The sequence below is a fragment of the Meleagris gallopavo genome, chromosome 24 (assembly GCF_000146605.3).
Source record: "Meleagris gallopavo isolate NT-WF06-2002-E0010 breed Aviagen turkey brand Nicholas breeding stock chromosome 24, Turkey_5.1, whole genome shotgun sequence".
Taxonomy (NCBI): Eukaryota; Metazoa; Chordata; class Aves; order Galliformes; family Phasianidae; genus Meleagris; species Meleagris gallopavo.
In genome coordinates, this window is record NC_015034.2 from 1,209,963 (window position 1) to 1,234,540 (window position 24,578).

General features: G+C 42.3%; 1 protein-coding gene across 1 annotated transcript in view; it reads right to left on the bottom strand.

Annotated features, from left to right (window-relative positions):
* Window positions 1–21,437, bottom strand: part of LOC100539575 (anthrax toxin receptor 1-like) — a 36,961-nt gene extending 15,524 nt beyond the window's left edge. Inside the window, exons 1-3 of the mRNA XM_010723095.3 lie at window positions 21,364–21,437; window positions 20,705–20,783; window positions 7,776–7,871 (exon numbers count right to left, since the gene is read on the bottom strand). Of these exons, the coding sequence (XP_010721397.2) occupies window positions 7,776–7,871; window positions 20,705–20,783; window positions 21,364–21,365 (177 nt within the window). The 5' untranslated portion in view covers window positions 21,366–21,437. The remainder of the gene's footprint in view (window positions 1–7,775; window positions 7,872–20,704; window positions 20,784–21,363) is intronic.
* Between the last annotated feature and the right edge of the window lie 3,141 nt (window positions 21,438–24,578).

Consider the following 24,578-nt stretch of genomic DNA (forward strand, 5'->3'; position numbering starts at 1 on the left):
GCCCCGAAGACATAAATATTTACAAAAATTTCCCTCACTGCTGTTTTAACTTCTCTGATGAGCTCACTGTTTTTATTTTCTTCTGCAAACCCCAAGTCATGCAATACAGCCACTAATGAGGAGCATGTGCCTTTGGCTTGGGAGGAGACTGGGGCTGGATCAGTCCTTTTTACACATCCCACTCCACATATCCCAGTCCTGGGCAGCAGGTCTTTCTTTGTTGGCCTTTGGGGTCCTCGAGGAATCTCTGCTAAACACCCTGCGTGCTTGGGTGCCAACACTGAATCTTTATTTATGTGCAAAGGCACAAAGTCCACATGGAAGCTTGGGATGACCTTTCAGGGGTGATGTAGGTGCACCCCCTGTCCTGCTCCGGTGCAGCAGAACCATGGGTCAAGCCTTGGCTACAAAAGCACTGACTGCATTAGGGACAAATGAGATGTCCCTAAGAAGTTGGCAACAACACAGTCTCTTGTACATCTCATGACACAATTAGTGATTCCTGTGTACAAAGCATCAAATAAACATAAGGCTTTTCTAGTCACGTTTTCAGATTTTTTAGTTTACTTGTCACTATAATAGTCACTCTTCAGCAGACCCATCTTTGAACCAAAACCCTTAATCCAAACCCAAAACCAAATCCAAAGTTTGGATACAAACTTAACCCAAACAAAACGCTGAAAAATTTCAGATATCTCACTCATCCAAAACATATCTACTGGAACTAGTCTTACTACCTTCTCTAATGTTATTCTGGTGAAACATTGTGGGTTTCAGTGGAGTTTCTCTGATTTGCATTGGCATGAAAGATGAGGATAATCCATCCAACACACTTGGTCCAGCTAAGCATTCACACACAACTTCTCAGCCACTATCACTGGAAAATCTTAAAATTACAGACTTGGATATGATGGGATAGCTGTATTTTTCACATATTTGTATTCTTTCTCACAACATACACACTCTTGCATTAATTGATTTATATGACCAAGTGAAAAAAAAAGAGTGATTCCTTGCATTATTAAGCACTGAGCACTCCTAAAAACAACTGAATACCCACCAGTTGGCTGCATAGATTGGTTAGTTTGGAGAAATCCAGAGATGGGGAGACTTTAGTCTTCTCTTCCTTTGAGCCTGTATGAAATTTGGAAGTTTGTCATATACAAAATATACATCTTATCTCATCGTCCAGATCTGGAAAGGGTTACAGGAGCCTACCTCTCTATGGAAAACCAGTGTTTTACATAGGTAGATAGGGGTAGCTCAAGGGGCAAAGGTTTTAAGCTAAATGAAGGAGAGATTTATATTAGATGTTAGATGGAATTCTTTATTCAGAGAGAGGTGAGACACTGGAACAGGTTGTCCAGAGAAGTGCCCCATCCCTGAAAGTGCTAGGTTGGATGGGCTTTGCGCAGCCTGTTGTGGTGGGTGGCAACCAGCCCATGCAAGGGGTTGGAACTGGATGACCTTAAAGGTCCCTCACAACCCAAAATATTCTATGGTTCTACAAACAGTACAAATCTTTTCTTTCTCCTGGGTTGTGCATGAGACCATCATTGTGCAGTAGTGGAGGCAGTGATGCAAATGGGAGCTCTCTGCCACCTGACATGAGCAAAGCAAACACCAAGTGGGAATAACAGGAGCCCAGAACTGAAAGGCAGTGCCTTACAGCTGCACAAAGAGAAATGACTACTCAAGTACAAGAAAGGAAATACTGCTACAGGGAACCCAGAGAGGATAGAGCCCACACTGGCACAGAAGGCTTAAGTCCACCACATCTTGTTCTGGGCTGCACCTCTCGCCTTCCCTCTGCCTCACCAGATGACACACATGGACCTGCTGAATGCGATCAGCTGGGAGCACGCTTGTCCAAGCAAAATGCTTAGGCTAGTTTAACTTGGCAAAGTTTAAGTGTTTGTTCATGTGTGCTGCAATTGTTTTGATAACCCCAAGCCATTTCTGGGCTTGCTGCTGCGACTGTATCTCCTGTCCCTGTTTTGCAAGAAGGAAAATGTGGTTAAGCAACCATATTTGCTTGCTAGGTTAGGAATACCTGAGCATTTCTACAACACTGCCATGCAATCAAATTACAGTATGGTCTTTGGTTGGTAAGAAGTCAAGGCCTGGGGGATGGACAGGACCACTGGCTTTCCTCAGCAAAGGAAAGAACTTCAAGAGTAGTTGTCAGCACTTCCGCACACTTGACCATGAAAAGTCAGGACAGTAAAGCAATTCTTTGCTTTTCTATCACAGGTCTCAGCACGTATAGGACTGACACAGGTCCCTCGTAGTTGACCTACCCTGATGTCACAGAGCAGATGTTGCTGAACAACCCAGTATGAAAGCAGAAGAATCCTATTAGCCAACCTACTGGAAACTGAAAAGCATGGAGAGGATGTATTTGCTGCTGCCATAAAAATTTCTGTAGCCATTCAGGCATAAGCAAAGACAGCACATGTTGAATCCAAATTTTGCATATTCCAGGAATGTGTCTAGAATGTTTTCCATCCTGGGAGCATAGAAAACTCCACCAGTTTGCAGAGTCCAGAAAACACATACTTAGTTACTGTCCCTGGAGTTTTATCTGATAAATAGAGGCAATATGTTCCGTGTCAGTGAAACGTATCTGCTTTAAGATGGAACAGAATATAACTTAAAATGAGGGTTACATGAGAAAACAGTACAACGAAATAGAGGATTTTGCCTCTAACTAGAACTAAAAATTCAGGAAGGAAAAAATGCATTTAACTGAGCAGATTTTGCTCTTATTTGCTATCATTCTTCTTCATAATATGGAATATGTATTTCAGCAATCATATCAAGCAAGGTTTCTTAAAAAATAACATTAACAATGACCCATCTGCTGGATCCTTCTTTCTCTTTCTTCCTCTAAATCCTGTGACAGAGTCTCATAGCATAGTTATGAATTGGATAAAGGAATGTTTCCTTTCTATTTGTTTCCTATCTGCCTTGTGTTGCAACTATCCATTAAATCCTTGGAGATTTTGTCCATAGTTCAAGGTTTCTAATACAAGCAGGAGCCTGTCTCTGTTTTTAAATCTGTAAAAGAGTACATTCTTCTTCCCAGGGGCAAATGAAGTCAAATTGGAACACTATCTAGAACTTTTTTTTAAGTTGACTTCTACTTAGCCTGGAAGAGGATTCAGTAATCTCAATTTGAACTCATTAAAACTAGGAGAGACAAAACTGCTTCACAGAGAAGACTTAAAGCTGACGTGCAAAAATTCAAAACAGACATGTCAGAATCATCCATGCACTTAGAGGAGACATGACATCATGGAGGGGGAAAAAAAAGCAGCCCTCCATATAAATAACTCTGATATAATTTGCAACCGAATAGGGTTGACATGCAATTCTCTGGGGAATGCATGAGAAAACAAAGCATCTGCAAAGGTCATTCCTTTTCCTAGGCCATTTCAATTATACAGACAAACAAGGCCAGAATCAGTGGGTTTTGCTCCAAGTGCATGACCCACTTGCTTTGGAAGAGCAAATGAATGAATTTCATTTTCTGAACTAAAGAAAACATCACAGCTACTTTCAGCTATCTGCAGAAGCCCTTACTCTCACTCACTGATTGCTCGCGAGATTATTGGTTGGTTAAGACTCGGTCCTAATGAGCTATTTCTCCTCAGCTGGGCTTAGGAGAACTTTCTTTGGAAGAGGTGAGAGGAGCCCACGAAAAAAAACAAAGGAAGAAAGAACTTTTACTGAGTTAATTGCTTTCCATGCACAACTGGAGCAAAGAACAACAGTGCCTCCTCTACACTGAGTCTCTTTGTGGTCTGGAACAAAAGGTGCTGAAGGCAGTTAGGATTAATATAATTGGCCTTTGGATCTGGCCTTAAAGAGATGCATTAACAAGGAAAGTGGTTTGGTAATCTGAAGTCTATGCCTATCATCTCAAGGCAAAGAGCTTTCAGAAGGCAATTCTTAGCACTCTCTAAATATTGAACTCCTGGAACACCTTTTGGGTTGGAAACTCCAAAACTGAGGGACACTTTGGAGAATTTGGCTTCAACCTTTTGGCTCCAATTGTATTTTATTGACATAAATGAAGACACTCCCTTGTGGCAGCAAGAGTGGATACCAGTTTAGGCTCCAATAGCTTTGGTGGAGCTACCATGTTATGTCAGGTGAGTGCTTGGCTTGGTCTGAACCAAAGACAGGGGCTGTGGGGTCTAAAAGTCAATTTTCCTGCAAATTTTTGTTTTTATCTCTCAGTCTGTCTCACTAATGTTTCATACAATTCATGAATCTGCATTCTCTTCTCCCAAAATCATTTTAAGTGCAGAAAAGTGGTGCCTCATGTGCACATGGGAGTGGGTGGGAATCAGAATACGTGGGCCCTTACAAATAACCTCCATCACGCCAATGTGCACCATGTAATCTTATTACTCTCCAGGGTTACTGTAGTGTATATGTATTTCCTCCCCTTCTCTTCCTCCAGTTTAGCCACAATTTGCATGTGTTTTTAATATATATATATATTCTGTATTTTCTCCATCCAGATTTTTGTTTCCAAAACTTTTGGTCAGCTGCACTACAGACTTAAAGCCAAACAAATTGCTGGGTTCTTCCATGCTTCCTTCCAGAAAGCAGCTTTAGAGCTAAGACTGGTGTTCAGCGCTTGAATACCAACACCTCGTTTATATGCCAGCCACACCCCTGTAGTTTAAGAAGCTGCAGTATAAAAATAAGCAAGAGTGCATATATTCTGAGCAGGCAATTGCTACAGAGGTGCAAAATGGGAGGAGCATGGGAACTGTCCCAGCATGCATATGACTTTCAACAAACGTATTATGTCTTTGCTATACATCCAAAACAAATTAACCAATTTAATTTCTAAGCCAATCTAATAATATCCTCCAAAAGCCTCCTTAAGACTATTTTGGAAGCTTATTATTTGCCTTACAATATTTGCATTTACTTGGATTGTGTCTATATCAAAACTATACCTTGTGTTGGCCTCCTGCCTGGAACTCAGTGTCACCTTTGGGCACCTAAGGAACCTGTAGCACACACAGTTCTCCTATGAGTGCTCTGATCTCTCCTGGTTACCCCACATTCAGGAAAGAGGAGAAAGGGGAAAAAAACAGCTACGGAAAGTCAAAAGCCCAAAAGCATCATCAGGGCCAGGATCTGGCACCTTCTGTTTTGCAGATGTGTTCTTCTCAGGAAAAGTGGGGTCATCCTGCCGTGATGTCTTTGTATTTGTCATCATTCTTTCAATGTGTACAGTGCTGGAGATGTAACCTTGCAGAATATCCTTCTTTGTTGCCTGCAGTTGAATAAACTTCCTTGATATCTCTTCAAAAGTTAGCACCTGGATCCCATGCTTTTGCATTTCCCTGTGGATTTCAAGGGAAATTTTGCCTATACCAGGCACAGCAAAGGTCTAATTATTATTTTGATCCACTAAGCAACAATTGCATCTACTGTAAAATGACTGGTAAATTCCAGACTTCATCCCAGAATACTTCTGAGACCAATAAACTTGGATACACTTGGAAACAGCATTTCTTTATGGGAGCATGCCAAGGAGATACTGAGTTCCAGATAAATCTCCAGAGTAAGTCTATTGACTTCAGTGCCTTTACTCCAGGGTGAAGCTGGCTTGGTGTCTTTCCTGCAGAACTGCTGGACAGTAATGATCCCTATTTAATTAAAACACATGCCAAGGGGAGTTTCAGGGTTTAGAAATGTGCTTGTCACTCAAATTTACTCTTCATAAGAAAAAAGTTGGATTTTTTTCCCCTCAGTACAGACACACAATTATCTCTGAGATGTCCCCAGGCTTGAATTCACATCACTGTCTCTGGGTCTGTGGTTTGATTATTAGAGGTTATTGCTTGCCTGCTTCTTGTCTGTTGTGCAAGTCAGTTCCTCTGCCCTTAATTCACTCTGTACTTCTGACATTGTATTCCTTGATGAGCCATTGCCAAACTAGTAAATAAGCAGTGCTGCTCTGCTCTCTTTCTCCCCACCCTAAACCAAGCAGGCTGGGTGCTCCTCTGTGGATTTGTCTCTACATTTTACAGAACTGAAATGCACAGCGAGGTGCACTGTGAGGGATCTTAGCTGCTGGTTTGCTACCGATACTGCTCTGCCATCCTGGATAGATGAAGAGATCTCACACAGGTTCCTGAATTAAAACCTTTCCAGCAAGTAAAGGGATGTTTGACATGCACTTAAAGCGGCACAGTTCTATGACTGCTGTCCCCATATCGTCCCCTTGGAGCAGTCCTGCACTGCCCTCTCAATGCATGTACTTCCACAGTCCCTCTACTCCACACCTTCTGCTTTCACTCATGCCTTCTTATCAGCCTCACTGATCTCCTTCAAAAAAACCCTAATTCACTTACAGTCTCTCCTCTGTGTCACCTCAGTTCTCCACTAAATCCTGGTGCAAACCACACACATGGGTTCACCTCCATCAATTCCCATGCAGATGTGCCAAGGAGTTGGCCTGACTTTGCTGGAAACAGGCCATCTAGTTTAGACAAACAACTCCAGAAATCTACCCCTCTGCTAATCCTTTGTCCATTTTTAGAACTGTTTTTTTATTGTTCCAATAAGTCCAGATAAGTATTTTTTCTTTCTGGTTTTCTACTCAGGACAAAAGTGCCAAACTACCGTGAAAAGAAGCATTCTACCCCTCACTTATCCATCCAGAAACAGACACAGATGATTAAGACTTTTTCCTCCAAGTTTTTCATCCTTGCTTTATATAGAGAAACACATTTCACACAAAGACCCTTTAGATATGACCAACTCATGCAGTGCCTGTGGATCCACAGCTTGCAAAGAGATAAACTATAACATGGTGTAATCTTAGAAAACTGGGTAAGAGATTTACAGTCAGGAACAATGCTAGTGACTAGAAACTTGAGTCAGTTTGGATAATCTTAAAAGTTGCATTTGAAACATTATATGCAGCCTGACACCAAAACCAATGCCCAGTTCTGCTGACAGTAGTTCTTGCTCTGTATTTGGTGTGTAAATGAGATGCAAAGCAAAGGCTGAGATTCAATGAACTGCACACTTCACCCCCATTCCCACTGGAAAAGGCAGCCTGTATGGGGCTGCTGAATCATGGCCTGAACCTTTGATTGATCACCTGAGGCAAGCAATGAGTCAGCCATGGGAGCACAGCTGCAGGCAATTACCTGTGCTGCAGGAAGGGGTGGAGCCTGGCTGCACCTCTCCTAGACCCATTTAAGAGCTGACTGCCAGTGGGGAAAGATCTCTCTGGAGATCCGCTCCATCAGGAGTTCATCTCATGAGCTCAGGACAGGGTGAGTGACTTTCTCTTATTTCTCCAATATAAATTCTATTAGCCAAGCTCCTGGATATATATCTATACCATCTGTATATCCATTGATTAAACACAGCCCTAGGGCACGATCAGCAGAGATGTACAGAGATATGACAGGTCCTTGCAGTCAGACAGCAGGGTCATGAGTGAGAGAAAAGCTTATCTCAAGTCCCCAGTTGCCCCTCACCTCCCCTGACCTCCTGTTTTCTCCACATTTTGTCTGCCTTTTTCAGATATCAGCTCTGTAACTATGCTTTTTAACTCTTGAGAACATTTTGTTCTGTTCATTTGTTCCATCCAGACAATGTTGACCTGCTGCTTCCCACCCATCACTTCTGCCCTGCATTTTACCTTAAGTAAGACTTAACATTTCATCATACAGAAATGCCATGGAGCTGACAGCAGGCTGAAAGCAGAACAGGTGAGGAGGACTTACCACTGTGCAGCAAAGAGGCCAGAACCACCAGAGGAGAGCCAGCGCCAGCAGCAGGAAGAGAATCAACAGAGCTATAGCCAGGATGGTCCCATCTGACTGGAAGAGAAACACAGAGAGCATGTGAGTACCACCAGCAGAAAACAGAGTTTTCCTCCCTCATACATCTAAGTGGGGCACCTTCCCCATCCTTGGTTACTACAAAGAAGCTGAGACATCTTATTCACCTCCTGGAGTTGTGGGAAGTTTTGCCTTGGTTCTCCCAGAAATGTATGCATTTTTAAAGCATCACCGCTCACAACGCAATGTTTCCTTACAATTTCAAGCATTCTCCTTTTTTTGTGACTATTTGTGACTGTCTACAGCAAACTGAGCCATGTGTGTCCCTGTTTATTGCAGGGGAGTGGGACTAGATGGCCTTAAAGATCCCCTCCAACTCAAATGATTCTATGATTCTTTGATTCTATTCTTCCCTTTTGCACAAACATGAAAGTAATGCCAGAATTCTAATTTAATCCAAACAGAAAACTCTTAGGAGAGCTGCAGTTTGCACCTGTAGGAGAAAACAAGAAAAGCCAAAGCTCAAACATGGGATGACACTGGCCAGCATGGAGTTAGGCAACAACAGAAAAGGCTTTTTAAAGTATGTCAACAGCAAGACGAGGTTTAAAGAAAACATTGAACTGATGCTTGGTGAAGGAATTCACCTAACAAGATAGGATGAGGAAAACATAGAGTTTTGCTTCAGTTTTTAATATTAATGGTTCGAGCTTGATGGTCCTTGAGGTCTTTTCCAGCCCAAGCCGTTCTATGATTCTATAATCTTGAGTTGTCCAGTCATCTGAGTTGGAGGGCCATGATGAGGGGAGAAGTGACTTTCCATTTGTGGTCACCAAATTGTAAGGAATCTGTTTTATCAGTTGGTCATGAGTCCATGAGGCCTGATAGGATTCATCCCTGAGTACTGAAGGTATTAGCAGATGTTGCAGCTAATAACCACTCTCAACAGTTTACCAAAGAAGGTCTGTGATGAGCTGGATATACCCAGAATTACAAATAGGGCATGAGAGAAGACTCAAAACACTACAGACCTGTTGGTTTAACCTCATGCCTGGAAAAGTTCTGGAGAAGATTATCCTGGGGGATAATGAAAGGTCGTTAAAGAACAAAGCTGTTATAAGCCATTGTTAACATGGGCTCATCAAGGAAAAGTCCTGCCTTAATAATTTGGTCTCCCTCTATGATAAGGTCACCTGCTTGGTGGATTAAGGAAAAGCAGTGGATGAAAGTAAGGCAGGGGATGTAATCTGTCTGGATTTCAGTAAGGCCTTTGATACCATCCCTCACGACATCCTTCTGGAGAAATTGCCTGACTGTGAAACAAACTGGTTCACCCTACGCTAGGTGATGAACAGAGCTCGGAGCAATGTAGGGAATGGAGCTACATCAAGCAGATAGTCACCAGTGGTATTCTCCAAAGGTCAGTTCTAGGGCCAGTCTTGTTCAATGGTTTTATCAATGGTCTGGCTGCAGGACTGGAATGCATCCTTAGCACATTTACTGATGGTGCTAAACTGGAGGTTCCGTTCAGTCCCTGCAGGGAAGAGAGGCCTTGCAGAGGGATCTGGATAGATAGACTGGAGCACCGGGCAATCAGCAACGGCCTGAAATGCAGCAAAGGAAAATGCCAGGTGGTGCAGCTGGGATGGCATAATGCAGACATAGGCACAGCCTGGAGGAGATGAGTGGCTGGAGAGCCTGAGCAGGAAGAGACCTGGGGGTGCTGGTGACAGCAGGTTCAACAAGAGACAGCAGTGGGCCATGGCAGCCAGGAAGATGGTCCTTTACGTTTTCCCCATTTAAAAAGGCATTTGCAATTCTTTGCTATCTATTAATCCAAACTGCTACACAAGGCATCTCAATATAGCAGCTGAAACCAAATGTGCATTATTTCTTGTCAATTTAACCCAAACCAGATGTTCTCAGCTCTCTAAGGCATGCCAGCTTCCCTATACTGCGTCTCTCCATTATCACCCTACTCTGAGATAAGCAAGCAGGCATCCCTGACTTAAGCCTGTTTGAGACGTTCTTGATGTAAGAGCCAGGCACATAAAAACCCCACCCAAATGTCAGGATCACCAAGCCAGGCTAAGGACACATTCAAGAGCAGACTGACCTGCAGGATGGGAAAATTGGGTGCCTACTTAAGTCACTCTAATTCAACGGCCAGATGATCTCCCATCATACCAAAATGGCAAGAATAATGGAAAAACAATCAAGGTTAAAAGCATTTTCCAAACCTTCTTCTAGTGCAGAAGACATTTCTGGACATCTTGGATCAAGACAATCTGATCTTTGACACATGGAAATAAAAGAGATGTAGTCTGCACAGGAGAATTCACCCAAGACATCTCTGGAAATGGAAACTGGATCCTGACACAAAATAAAACTCATTTGAGGAGACAGAGCTGTACATTTTGGTGTTGTTCCTTTAGACAGATGGCATAAAATAACATCCATCATCCACAAAGTGGAACGTGCTGATGTTAAGCACTTTAGAATATGCGATCCTGACTCTTTGTTGCTATCAAATGATAGAGGAAAGAAGGAAGGTTTTTTTATGTCTAATGGTTGCCTGCCTCTTTTGTGCCTATATTGAAATAAATTTTGTCATTAAGAATAATTAAAAAGCAATTTGCAAAAATACAAGGCAAATTAAACTGGTCTTTTAACCAGTTTTTAATAGAATTTGTTTGTACTGGAAAGAGCAGTTTACATTACTCTACCACATCTGGATCTCTGCAAGGCAGCTGATGTGGCCAGCTGGTATTCTGCATCTCTCAGCAGTGAAACAGTCCAGAGGAGCTGAAAGTGTTTCATGTGCCAAAACTTACATTTCTCACTCAGGTAATGCCTCTCACCAAAGGCAGCACTGCATGACAAGCCTGCAGGAATGAGCTGCCTTCCGATATCAAAACCAGACACGCACACAAAAATGTGGGGTTGGTATTAATTCCTTCTCTTATATTTGAACAAAGATGAAAATAGTCTGGACAGGCCAGGACAATGTATACATACATAATAAAACCTACCATAATTGCCAAAGTGACCCAAACATTGCTTTTGCTTTGTTTTACCTTTCTATTGTCAGTTTCCCCTATAATTTAGTTATCATTCTATGTAGCATCCATAGTTTCATAGAGCCTGAACTTTGCTTAGATGGAAAGTGCAACTACCCAAGCAGAATAATAAACAAGAAGGAAAATACGCCTGCTAGAGCAGTTTGCAAAAGTTCCACTGACATTTTTGAGTCTTTCTCCCTGCCTTAAAGCAGGGCTGGTGAAGACTTTTGAAATATCTGTTTCCACTCCATTATTTTTAAATGAAAATTCGGAAGACTGACACAATAATTCAATGAGCTGTGTTTGACACACATACTGAACAAAGGCTGTCAACTCAGACGATGAAAATAGCTTTCATTTTGAAGACAAACAATTTTAACTTAATAACTTTAACTTAACTATTGGAATTCCTGTAAAGTATCTACAGAAATGAAGCATGGTAGCCCCTAAGTATACAGTTATCTGAAATCAGTGCTACTTTCCCATTGGGATTAATTTTGACTGCTATACCGAGATCCTGCGCCTATGGCAGGATCAATAACCTACAATTCCACCACATGTGAAAAATTGAGCTAAGGTACTGTTACCACTTCTGCCAACTGTAAACTAAACACAAAACATTAGCAACTTGCTTCCAGACAGCTGCTGAAGACCTAGATGATGGTTGGAGCCAGTGTTTTAAATGCCTTGCTATTGTATCAAGAAACACCCTACATGAAAGTGACCAGGATCTTTAAATGACATTTTGACATGCTGCACATTTGACATGTGAAACCTTGGCCATGTAGACTTCAAAACAAATGAGATAGTAGGGAAAGCAAGGCATTGGTGCCTCGAAGCTGTCTTTTCTGTGACAAAGAATCCAAGTCCAAGAAAATGCTGGAAGTGTTGCTGGCAGTTGAAGACCAATGGACAACCACCTCTGGATGATATTGTAAAATATAAAGATATCAAGAAGTATGAAATGGGAGATTTGAGGCATTTCCTCAGACATGGATGTGCACATATGTACACACATATATATTTTTTTCTTTTACTTAGAAATTAGTGTTGGGCTTTGAGGAGCCAAACTGTGCCTGGGGGGCATTCTTTTGTCACGAGAAAGGAACCTGGCCCATGTCTTGGTCTGCAGGTACCCCCAGTCGGTGAGGGATGGCAACATCTGACCCAGAACATGGCACAGGGTATTTCCTTAAGTCTATCCACAAAAATTCAGCTATGTGCTGTGTTCAAAAGCAAGACATTCCTCTAGGGTACACACAAACCCAGGGAAGATCATATTTAAGAGAAAAAGGTCATGATTACGTGCATGCACATTCCTTCAAGAGTCAGCAAACAGGGATGATGGCTGCAGGGAAATGACTCATCTTCACCTCTCCTGTTGCCTACCAATGTTGCTGCCCAAGATCAAGTTCCTAAAATTTTGCTTCAGGAAGCAGGAACGCAGTCATGCAGACAGACAAAGCTAAGACAGAATCAGTGATTCTGAGACCCTCTTTCATCTCAGGCATCCAGTGTGTTTATTATGTGTTTCTAAGAGAAACACATAAATCTCCTCATTGACTTTTCAACAGCTTAGGTCTGAGGATTTCAAACAAACAAAAAAAGCTACTATGCATCAGATGGGAATTTGGTTTTGTTTGAATCCTAATTATTTTTGTTTCAGATTTTATTTCATAGTTTCTCACTTTACTGCACCAGCGTCTGCAGCATACAGTAGATATTCCAGAATTGGAACACAGATTAGCAACATCAAAGTGTACTCCTGAAAGGTTTGACTACTAATGTACAGGAGTGATGAATGAAGTACTAGGTGCATCTAACAAATGTGCTCATGTACTGTTGTTGATGAACTAATGCACCATTGATTTATGGGGAGAGGGCAGCGGTTAGTGTGCATGCTTGTTACCACAACAGTAAATGGATTTAACTTGAAGCATGTGTTTAAATGTGCTGACTCCATGGTGCGCCTAAGAAGGATGGACTTCTGTTGAATACATGCATCAAGCACTTGGCTTTTGCAGACTGTGAAGCTCAGTAAAAGGAGTTTGTTCTAACTCCTACTGACCGCATCAGAAAGTAGGATCACAGATGTGATGTTTGTTTACCAACTAACTGCTCCAGGACCATTGATCTCATGCTGTGCAGCAGAGCATCTTGGAACCTTTCCAGCCATTCTCACACTGGGCAGGCTGGAAAGCTGGCAGCATTACTGCTCCGGTGCTGAGAATGCAGTGTGAGATCTGTTCTGCTACCTGGGAGCAACGTGAGGCAGCCACCTCACCGAGGCTGCCTTCAACATGGCTCACAGTAACTTTAACACTTATTACTGCTAAATCCCAGGAGATGTGCACATCTCTATTCCAGTCCTGCATCGTATACATTAAAAGCTACAATCTTTTTATGTTTTCTCCATGGAAGAGCAGTGACATGCTGAAAGCATGTCAAAGGGTGCTAACAGGAAAAGAGCCAAGTGCTGCTAACAGGCTTTACAGCAACCTTGACTACAGTTTTCGAATGAGCATCCAAATTCTGGCAGAGATTTTCTCACAAGAGAGAAAGGAGAAACAAGTTTAACAGAGGAGGGGGAGGACAAAGGATGACCTGGCCTTTGCCCATCAGATTCAGGCAACTTTTATTGTGAAGGGAACATTCACTATTTCTATCTAGAATACAATCAAACCTGACTCTCTTGGGAATGCACCCATCACTGCAACAAAAATGGATACTTATCATCACACACACATAGAGACTTCATTATTATTATTATTTTTAGTACTATAATCTGGTCTAAATTCCAAAAGGAAATGGACTCTCACTGAATGCACTATTCTGTAATGCTAACCTCTTTGATCACGGTCTGTGTGCAGTTACATGAGTGCGAGCCAAGCTTAGGAGGAGATGTGAGCAAGAAACACCTGTTCTGGGTCAGCCAGTCTATGTATTGTCAGATCTACTTTTCTAACTTTCCTGTGCTGTGAAATGAGAGATCCTTTGGCAGTGATCTATTTTCCTCCTTTACTTTCATAGCTGAAAGAAGATGAGAGCCCTTTTATGAAAGATTCTTCCAGCACCCTTGGTTATTTGCTTTACAGCACGATATAAACACCAGTGAAGCCTCACTTTACCACATGCTTCACAAAACCAGAGCAAAAGGCAGCCGTTGTCCTGAAGGGTTCACACATGGAGAGAAGGATTATTGCTCCCTCTGCTACAAGGGAAGATCTTTGGTCAGAGAAAACATTTCTTTAATCCCCAACTGCAGTGTTTATACTTAGGAAAACACACTCAATTTTTCCTTCAGAAGAAATACCCACAAGTTTCCAGATAAACAGAAGTGTTAGCAAGACCACTGGAAGACAGATAGGGCAGAACTAAGGGTAAAAATCAAGATTTCCCAGTCTTGCAATGTAAGGCACTGCATCTGGGAGTTGGCATTATAAATAGTACAGTGGGACAGGTGAATTTCTCCTCAGTTCAACCAAATACCCTTCATATGATGGGCATCTACCTAGTTGGAGGTCTTCCCATTTTGACTGAGGAGCTCCTATTCTGAAAAAGCCCTCTCTTGTTCCTCGACACTCAGAGCTAAAAAGCAAAGTCTTCAAGGTGAAACCTAAGCAGTTATTTTGGTTTCCATTTGTGCCTGAAGGCAGCCCTCAATAGAAGAATGCTAAATTCATTTTGGGAGGCGAATAGTAACTGGAATAATAGACAAAATTCTGTGGAATTACATTTTGTCATAACAACAGCCATTTATGGCTCTGTTTGGGTTTACTTCTTTGCAAGGCAGGAAAGGAAGGAAAACAGCATGCTACAGCTCTGGAATGCCTTGCCTCTGCATCTGAGATTTGTAGCACGTAAGCAACTTCATAAAAAAAGAAAAAATACATGAAATCTAAGCAGCACCTTCTCGAGGTAACACTCTTACATACCCTTCCCCGAGGGTTAACCAGTGATGCTCCTCATGGGCTGCCTCATGGCAGCCTGCCATGAGTTCAGCAAGGTTAAGCAAACACCAACGTGGCCTGAACCCACACAACAAGATATATGAGAGAAGTTTCCTGCTGAAATTTCATTTAAATTGGAATCACATTTGATAGCCTGGAAGGAAAGGATGCCATCTAAAGGGGCCTGGACAAGCTTGAGAATGGGCCCAAAAGAAATTAATGAAGTTCTACAGGACCAAGGGCAAAGTTTACACTTGGGTGAGGGCAATCCCAGATATGAGTGCAGATGGGAGAAGAACTTGAGAGAAGTCCTGTGGAGAAGGGTTTTTCCAGATGTCCAATCTGTGATTCCTCCTCCACTCCCAAAGTATTGGTCTCTTTTGGAAGTCTCCTATTTTCCAAATCTTAAGAGCATGCTCTTTTAAAATGCCTATCTTACTTAAAGGTGTTATAAAACAGCCCATGCAACAATATTGGAGTGAAACAATTTCTGCAGATTTAAACCTTAGTGACCTGAGAGGTAAAACCATTCACTGCCTACTATATTTGCAGCACAAAACAACTAAGAGTAATTTATTTTAGAAACAGACCCGAAAACATGTGCCCTGGAGTTCCCACAGAGCAATACCTCAACTAATAATACACAGGTCAAGGGCCTAGGAAAGGGCTCATTAAATTTGCTCTGCAGTTTCATAAAGCCTCTATTGATACAATAGTAAATGCACTTTAATTGCCTGCAGACTCAGGAACAGTGATAACTAGCAGAGCCTTAGCTGTGCAGCCCAGAACAAAGTCACAATTGAGAAAACTGCGTTAGCACTGCATCACATTCCTTCTGAATAAAAAACCCCTCACTGCAGGGAGTCATCAGATTTTACTACAGGCCTACAGAATTTCTGACCTTCTCATTCTCCATATTTAAAGACAAAATCCATCCACTGTTGTTTAACTAAACGTACAAATTCCTCCAGTCTTTTTCAGACAGCCACAGGAAAACAAGAAAAAAATGGGATACAAAGATAGAGAAAGGTGTGTCAGTACTCATACCCTTTTGTCAAAAACAACACCCATTGAAGTGATTAGATCCAATTCTTTTTTCCAGTTTGCTTCAATGTCTCATCTATCCTTGCAATTGGAAATGTGGGATCGGAGACCATTCCTTCCCACAATGGTGGGTGCAGGTTTGCAACACCAGCCTTTCAGGAAAGGCAAGGTTGATATCTACTAGCACTGGACAGGAGTAAGCCCAGTTTAGGTATTGCACAGGCCTCCCAAGTGCAACCTCTCCCCACAAAATACCCTGACCCAACATATCACTCTTCACCTGAAAGGCTCCTCTTTACAAGCATGATTACCCTAGCTCTCCTGAGTGTGACATGAGAGGACATCCATTGTGAACTGCATACACATGGCAAACAACTACTTCTGGTCAACGGCAGATTAAAATCCTGCAACAGAAATGTTCTTGCATCCCAGGTGTGGTGCCTCCATTGGATGGAGAATGGATGACATGGAGACACGCAAGGTCAGGCTGGATGGGGCTCTGAGAACCCTGATCTTACTGTAGATGTCCAGTTCATTGCAGGGGAGCTGGCCTAGATGACCTTTAGAGGTCCCTTCCTATTCAAACGATTCTGTGATTCATTATCTCTCCTTGCAGAGAAGCATCATGTGTTTCTCACTAGGTGGTACAGGTGAGGCATTGGAACAGCCTAGGAGATCTACTTTACACGGTCACTCCAGCCCTGCATTTTTCACCTCCCTTCCAGTTTTGAGAGCCGCTAGTGCAAGAGGTCATTAATGGTTTTTGCTCTTCTGGGAGCCTTTTAGAAAATGAACAAAGGCTTATTTTAATTCCCATCCTGGCTTCTCTCCAAGATGCGCTCTCTGCACTGAAGAACTTGGCAGCAGTGGAGTAGGACTGACTTCCTGCCTGTGAACGCTGCCTTGTTAATTACTTCCTCTATTGCACATCTCCCGACAGTGCTTGGTGTGCAGCCTGCTCTGTGCACATCTGCATGTGTGCCCATTATGAAAGCAATATCTAATACTTTCTCCCTCTTTCAGTTCTTCAGAAAACTTGGGAAGAGGAGCAAATCCCTTTTAAGGGTTTCTCAACTCCACCAGTCATTATCTGCTCAGCGCAGCACGCAAACACATGAAAGTAACACTCACAGCACTGAAGTCTGATGCAGGGCAAGTTTGCATGTGAAACTGCAAGCTGGTGTGCTGAGACTAACAGCTGAGAAATAGACATATACACATTATAATTCCCATTGGTGGGCTGAAGGTGCTTGGCTCCCATTGCATTCCAGGCTCTATGCCTTGGTGCTGCAAGATGGAGGTTGATCTGCTCAGCAGAGAGTAAGCTATAGTCTATATCTAAGGTCCACTGATGCCAACAGGAGAACAAAACTACTTTGGACCTCTCACCATTGATTATATGCCATCCAATGAGAATATTCTAGTCTGTAAGGTAAAAGATAGAAAGCGCGCAACCATGTGAAAACACCTGGAGCATCAGTGTAAGCTGTCAGTTTACAGACTGGGACTGGAAATGACATTAACCTTTACTTTCCAAATCAGTGTCTCTTTCATAAATGCAGTAAAAAGAATTCTAATCTTAAAAGGTGTGAGGAAACAGAAAAAGAAGAACTCAGTCCTTCACACTCTATGGAAATACAGGATTTATGCACTGTAATGTCACATCTAAGCCTGACAAATTGTTTCTGAAGCACTTCCTGCAGCACTGATAGCTTCATTCAATCACCAGATGCTTCTGGCTTCTATTAGCACACAGCACGAGGACCTTGAGAGCAGTGATCAAGAACAATTCATGCACCTGCAAAGCACACAGACCAGACTTTGCTGGATGAAGAAAACATTCAGCAGAATAGCCAGGAAGGGAGTGTCCTGCTCCCTAGAAGAGGGCTCTGTCCACACTGAATCAAGTGATGGACGCAAAAATGGCGACCTAAATGTTATTTGCAATTAGAATAGTTCCTGGAAACTCAGAACTGGAAGACACACTTGCAAAAAAGATGCCCAGGATACTTCCATAGGCCTCCTAAATGCCTTCAAGGGCAGTCTTCTGATATCAGTCCAAGCAGTCAACAACTGGTCCAAGAGTTGGAAAGAGAAAAGGCTTTTAATCTGTATGGGGTTCTACAAAGTAGAGATGATTTTGTCCAAAAGAACAGAGGGGAACAAGCCCAGCACGACGCTGTAAGCCTTGAAGTCACGTCTTAAGAAGCAATGCCCTGCTCCTCCGTGTGCCCAACCTCTGCAGGCTTCAGTACTCAGGGCTGCCTTTTAGCTCCTTCTTCGCCAACTTCAGAGGTCATCTGGATGTCCCTGCAGGATTTTGCTCTCTTCTGCATTGGTAATGCAATAACAATGCTGCCTCTTTTCTCATTATTTGCAAAGGAGATTCCTTCCCCCCACAGGGAGCTTAAAAATTGAATAAAAATATTCTTTAAGAGGTGTAAATATTGAAAAACCAACTTCAGAGAAATAAATTCATAACTCTCCAGGACAAGCAAGCAAAGAGACAAATTCATCAAATCCTTCCAGCCAGCTGAGTTTTGTCATATTGGAGATGCTGGCATCTCATCCCCCAGCTAAGCACATAAACAGCACACTGTCTCCAGCCTTAAGAATGCTCTCATTCCAGCCATTCCCTTGCTCTGGTGGGGCAGTTGCCAGTGGTCTCACAGCTCAGGCCAAATACCACCCTAAATTACACTCAGGACAACCCCATCTTAGTTTAATACATATGTTAGCAGAGGGCAGGACTAAACTCCTGCCTGCACCCCCTGATTTATACAGTGTTACCCTTTTGCTTTTGAAATAAAACCAACCTTCCACTCGTAGCAGCTTTACCAAAAGCCAGACAGTCATCCTTCGGTCTGGGGTGTTGGGTGAGCAAAATCTTTGAATAAAAAATAGTATTGGCCATCCACAGTGAGCACACAAGCTGGCTTCATTCATTGCAGCCAGTATCACGCTGCCTAAGCTAGAGAGGGTTTCAGCTGCATTCCATAAGTTAATACAACAAACGCATTGCCCAACCACAACAGCTCTTGTGTCTGGCCCAATTTTTGACAAATAAACAGAAATCACTGCATTCCTCCAGCAAGAGGACATACAGGCCTTTGCTGCCGTAAGCACCTTGCAAAAGCGAGCAGGATGCAGGCCTCCCGGTTCCATCCCAGTGGAGTACGTGCTTCTTTCTGCACATCACCACTTGGGGATCTGAGACAACGCATGCTCCAGTCCTACCCACGTATAGGATTTCATCTGCAGGTTTGTATACCCAGATTCAAAAGAACATGTAGAAGCTGTGAGGCTGCTTCAGCTGTATCTGTGTATCCTTTAGAATAAGAAAAGCAACCAAAAAACCCCCAAACCCCCAACAGTATTCACCAGTGAGGTCTAACGTGATGCTGAGAGTCTTGACAAGTGGTGTCACTTAGTGCTGGAAAACAGAATGTCTTTCATTCTTTCTCAGCAGAGCAGGAAGGAGATTAAATCAGTCATTACATATGCCTTCATTCCAAACCTGCTCTCATTTTCTCCACATTGAAATGCTGTAGCAGATTTTACACCTCAAGTGGAAAAAATGCAAATAATGACTTCAGTTAGGCAGTATGGGTTCAAGCTAAAGCTGTCTGTTCCCAAAGAGAGTGAGTTTCTGCTAGAGAGGGATGTGTATTGCTGCATTCAAGAGACACAAAACTGTCATTTCTTAAAAGGGACAAATTCTCAAGAACATTATGTTTGCCACATGATCACTATTTGTATACGAAGGTGGTGTAATTAGGAAAAAAAAGCACTTTTTGCCTTGGAAACCTCACAAAAATGATTGTGCTGGGCAAGGCAAAAATTCCCAGTATCCCATTTCCAGCAGTTGGCATTGGAAAACACAACGTGAGCACAGGAGCACTGAGTACTCTGGCAGTCTCAGGAATCAAGGCTTGCTGAATTACAGCACTGAAGCAGTGATGCATTCAAGGCAAAGGCCTTGATCCCGTGTTCCTTGCCAAGAAGTGACCTATTTGCCTCAGATGGAAAATGTTTTCTTTCTCTTAGAGCATTCACTGTTTGATAAAACTGCTATTTATTTTGCAGTCTTGTTCCTAGGAGACTTAAATATTAAATAAAGATCAAGACCTCTACTAGTAAAATATAATTTAATATTAAACTTATGAGAAACTGGACCGACTTTCTTAGCAAAAATTTTAGGTTGTCTTCATGGCGTCTGCAGTGATAAAAAAGCATACTAGATACAGATGCTTACACTCCATCTGCCCTGCTCTTTAAATATCTGTATCTGAGAGTCAAGTTGGAAGGGACCCATAAGGATATTTAGTCCAACTCCTTGCTCCATCTTAACATTTTCTAAATTATTTAAATGTTGCACAGAAAGGTTTTGTCATCAAAGTACATAATGGCCTTCAGACAAAGAGTGCAGTTAACAACTCCTGTGTGTTGTGTCACCATTGGCAGCATCACTGTTGGCGCAGACTAGCAGAAAAAGCCACAAGAAACGCCTCTTGATCACTGTCCACTGGGCAAGAAGGCATAGACATCTCCAGACCTGGGCTGCTAGTTCTAATCTGATCTGTGCATGTAGATATAAGGGCCAAGACAATTACTGAAGGCACAAGAGCTTTGTTGTATTATGGCACAGAAAATGCTACATCTCTGTGCTTACAGGCTCACCTTGAAAAGAATTAAACAAGATCTTCACGCATCAGGGTGACTAAACTGGGAGCATTAATACCAGTGTACCAAACAGGTCTGTCGTTAAATGCCACCATCCTACTGAATCATTTCAAGTAGGTGAATGAGAACTTACACAGTGTGTGCTGGAGATGATGACAGAGCTGGAGATGAAGCTTAGACCATCGTTCATACTAACTTGAAGAGCTGCCTCCCTGAAAAAACACCAAATAAATAAGTCAGAGCTGTCTGTCCACAATCCTCTTCTAGACAACATCCGCTGGAACTTGGACTTTAGGATCAGCAGCAAAACTTTTCCCATTTGAGGCAGGAATGTTTTCCTGTCATTGAGAGAATAACTGACTCTCCTACTGACTCTCCCTCTCTGTGCTTATATGGAAGAGAGAGAAATGTCTGTTGATGCACAGAAGTCCTTTTCATGGAAATGCCAAACAGGGGACAAAAGTCTTGTCACATAACTATTAATAAACCACCCTGAGTTGAGATAGTTTCAAAGAGTGCATCTAAATCTATTGACACTAGCAATGCAAATATACTGTAGCCAGTTTTTTTGCACTCAGATGTGCCATACCTGATAAACTCCAACCAATGATAGCTAACAATGCTCTGCTTTAACCTAAAAAATTATGTTCTAGAAGCTATGAGTTCCTCAAAGGTGAAACATAAAAGACAACGTTAGAACTAGCTGCACCTAAGAACAACGGAGTATAGTGAGATGAGGCTGTCATTTTCCCATAGGCAAAGAAAGGATTAGAGTATATAGGAAAAACATACATGCCAACTTCTCGTAGTACAGGTGCTGGGCAGAGTAAATAGGTATCTTCCACAACAAAAGGCTTCTCATCTGGGAGGGAAAAAAAAGAAAAAACGAGAGATACAGAGATTTATTACCAGATCAGTAACACAATACTTAGAGACAGCTTAGTTATAAATATATATATAAAATATATGTATAAATAATGTTTTTCCTCATTTGTGATGGCCTGCAGCAGGGCACAAGGCATCAGAAGCCCAGCACTGTTTGCCATCCCCATTCTGTAGGCAACATCCTCCCCATTCCTGCAGCCACTGGTGCTCCTGAAGTCCCCATGCCGCACATCTGAGTCACAACAGAACTGAAGACCCAAAGCTTTCTGAATGTACAGAGCAAATCATCACAGCCCCCCTGTATAGGAGGCCTGGATGTAGAATCACATCATATTTCAGGTTGGAAGAGACTAATAAGGACCAACAAGTCCAATGCAATAAATCGTGACTGGAAACAGCTGGGTGAAGAAAACTGTATGTTATGGAAAATCTCACAACTTCAAGGCAGAATTGTCTGAACGTAAATTAAACCTTCCTGCCTCTTCTACAGCTTTTAAATCAGAGTGAAAAAAAAGTAACAATTGGAGTTTGCCTCGGAAAGATGAACATCAGCCAATGTTCTTTTGTAGACTTAGAACTTTGTACTATCTCCCTAGTCACCAGAGAGATGGGGATCCTAAGGAACATCCCAGCCCATCTGCCAGCTGACCGGAGATCAAGCAGGTTGGCAGAAAACCAGGTAGACAGGCTGGTTTCTTTTACTTTTGGCTGGAAACCACACATTCCTACAGAACAGTTTAATTCTGCTGAATCAGCAGCTTCCAGAAGTGTGTCATTGTATTGAGAAGCTTTCTTCCAGCGGTAGTTAGAACCATCTCTAGAGTCTTCTCTAGATATGCTTACATATATATTAAATGAGAGCAGTCAGCAAATATTGTCAGATTTCCTAAAAATTTCCAGTTAAAATTTTAATTTTGTTTGAAATCTTGGCAGATTTAAACCCTATCATAAATTCAAATCATAATCTCATCTTTATATGCTGCAGGATGGAGGAGTCCTTTCCATGGCACCATGTTAAAACAGGAGAATAATACATCACAATCTTGCCTACCTGTTTGAAGTACAAAACCAGGGTCTACAACGAAGAAAAACAACTTCATAACTGTATAGTGCACTCACTTATCTTCCCAGGGAGCATTAAATGGGCAGCATAGAAGGAAGATTAGAAACAGTGTTCAGTGCCTAACTGGCACACCACTGACAAATAGGATGGAAAGGAGCAAGAAAGGAGAGTTTAGCCAAGTTGTTTAGCAATCTAACAAATAGTTGAACCGGTCTGTTTTGCTTGGTCTTTTGTTTATGAGCTATAATTCCATTTAAGGTGCCAATGGAAAGAGGAAAAGCCACAAAGAGACAAAAACCAAAGAGAATGTGGTATCTGCCTGAAAGAAGCATCAGCTGTGAGCCCTGTTCAATCTTGGCTGCTAGGAGATTTATTCACATGGATGGTAGCAGTGGAGCACAATAACCCTAATCCTAACTCCAACATCAGTGCTCAGACTGGACCCCAATGTTAAAACTACCTTAATTATAACCCCAATCATAACCCTAACCCACATCTAACCCAGCCCAAGTCTAACCCTAACAACGCTGGCTCCATTCTTGATGGTTAGAGCTCAGCAGGTTCTCACTCAGAAGCAGGGCTATGCAGCACATTTTACTGCAGTGAATGAAGCACGTAAGAGAGGCAAGATGGAGGCTGCAAGAGTTTGTCCACTCGGTGCAGAAGCAGGACTCATTGAGTCAAGGCCTCTCTTCTAGACATTCCTACAGGAGACGTTTTATCTGAACGCAGAATTGCAGAAAGACGCAATATTAGTAGTAGTAATAGTAATTCCTGTTGCATATTATGATCCCTATTTCATAGTGGTCAGTTTCTTTGCTTTGGCAGCAAAATAAAATATGATTTCCTAAGGCAGGCTAGGAAATGTTTACTTTCTACACTCCATCAAAGAATAAAATAGTAGTGAAAAGCTGTAGCTTTCGCTGAAGTTTTCCTTATGTTTCCAGCTTCTAGCAAATCCCATGCCTATACAAACACACTTGAATTTTTGCATTGCCCACAGCATTGTTTTTTTAAGGGCTGTTGACACACAGGCAAACAGATGAAAATAAAACATCACAGCCAGCTGTACAGTTTGCACAAACAGGCTTCACTTCTGCATCGTGACTCGGCTACTGAGAGCAGCCTTCAAGCTTCTGTGATCCCACTCGATCCCTGCTCCTGCTCTTGGCCTGAAAAGTACCATATATTACTCCTGCTTTCCCACAGCCTTGCTGCAAGAACGCGTACTAACATTTCCACTACACTAAGCATTAAGAGCAGATGTTTTTAGCATGGGGTTTTCCTTTGCAACCCCACACCACTGACACGGCAACTTTCTCTCTGAGAGCCTGACAGACAACAGGTATTTAAAGCACACTGTGATGCTCACACTTCACATAACCTACAGCATAGCACTCGATTCATGGGGAGCTTACGTCCTATGCAGGCAATCAGTTTTGCCACAGAGTAGCCAAGCAAAGCAGTAGCGTTTACCACTGACTTTGCCCAAGCATGGGGATGCATATGGGTGGTGAGCACAGCACCTTGTGGCACTCTGGTGGTCTTTTCACCCTCATTTGTGAAGGTGTAATTAACTCCCATGAGTTTATGACATTGTCTCAGTGCACACAATAAGAGAATGAAGACCAATGTCTTGTTTTCTCCTTTGCTAATGCCAGCAGTCAAGGCCAAGGAATGCTCCATGCCAGCACTCACGAAAACAGATCTGGTTTAATTTTGCACTGGAATTCCTCAGCTTTTTGTTTCTGTTTCTCTCCCTTTCCATCCCCTAACTTGCATTACATCTATGCCTCTCTAGAAAGTGCATCAGCCTCATGGCTGGCAGGGTTGGCCGTAGAGAGAGATTATTTTGTTTGGAGAATGCTTGTGTTTCACCACAAAAATGAGTGACTATTTCTTAGCTCTAAACAAAAGAGGATCCGTTCGTTTTGCAAAACTCTGTCCATCCAACTCCTTCCTGGAAAACCTACATTGAGAAACCAAACAAAACAACACTTCTCATCCACAATCGTGCCTCTATCTGCAGGACACATTTGACAGGATGCTTTTTTTTTTT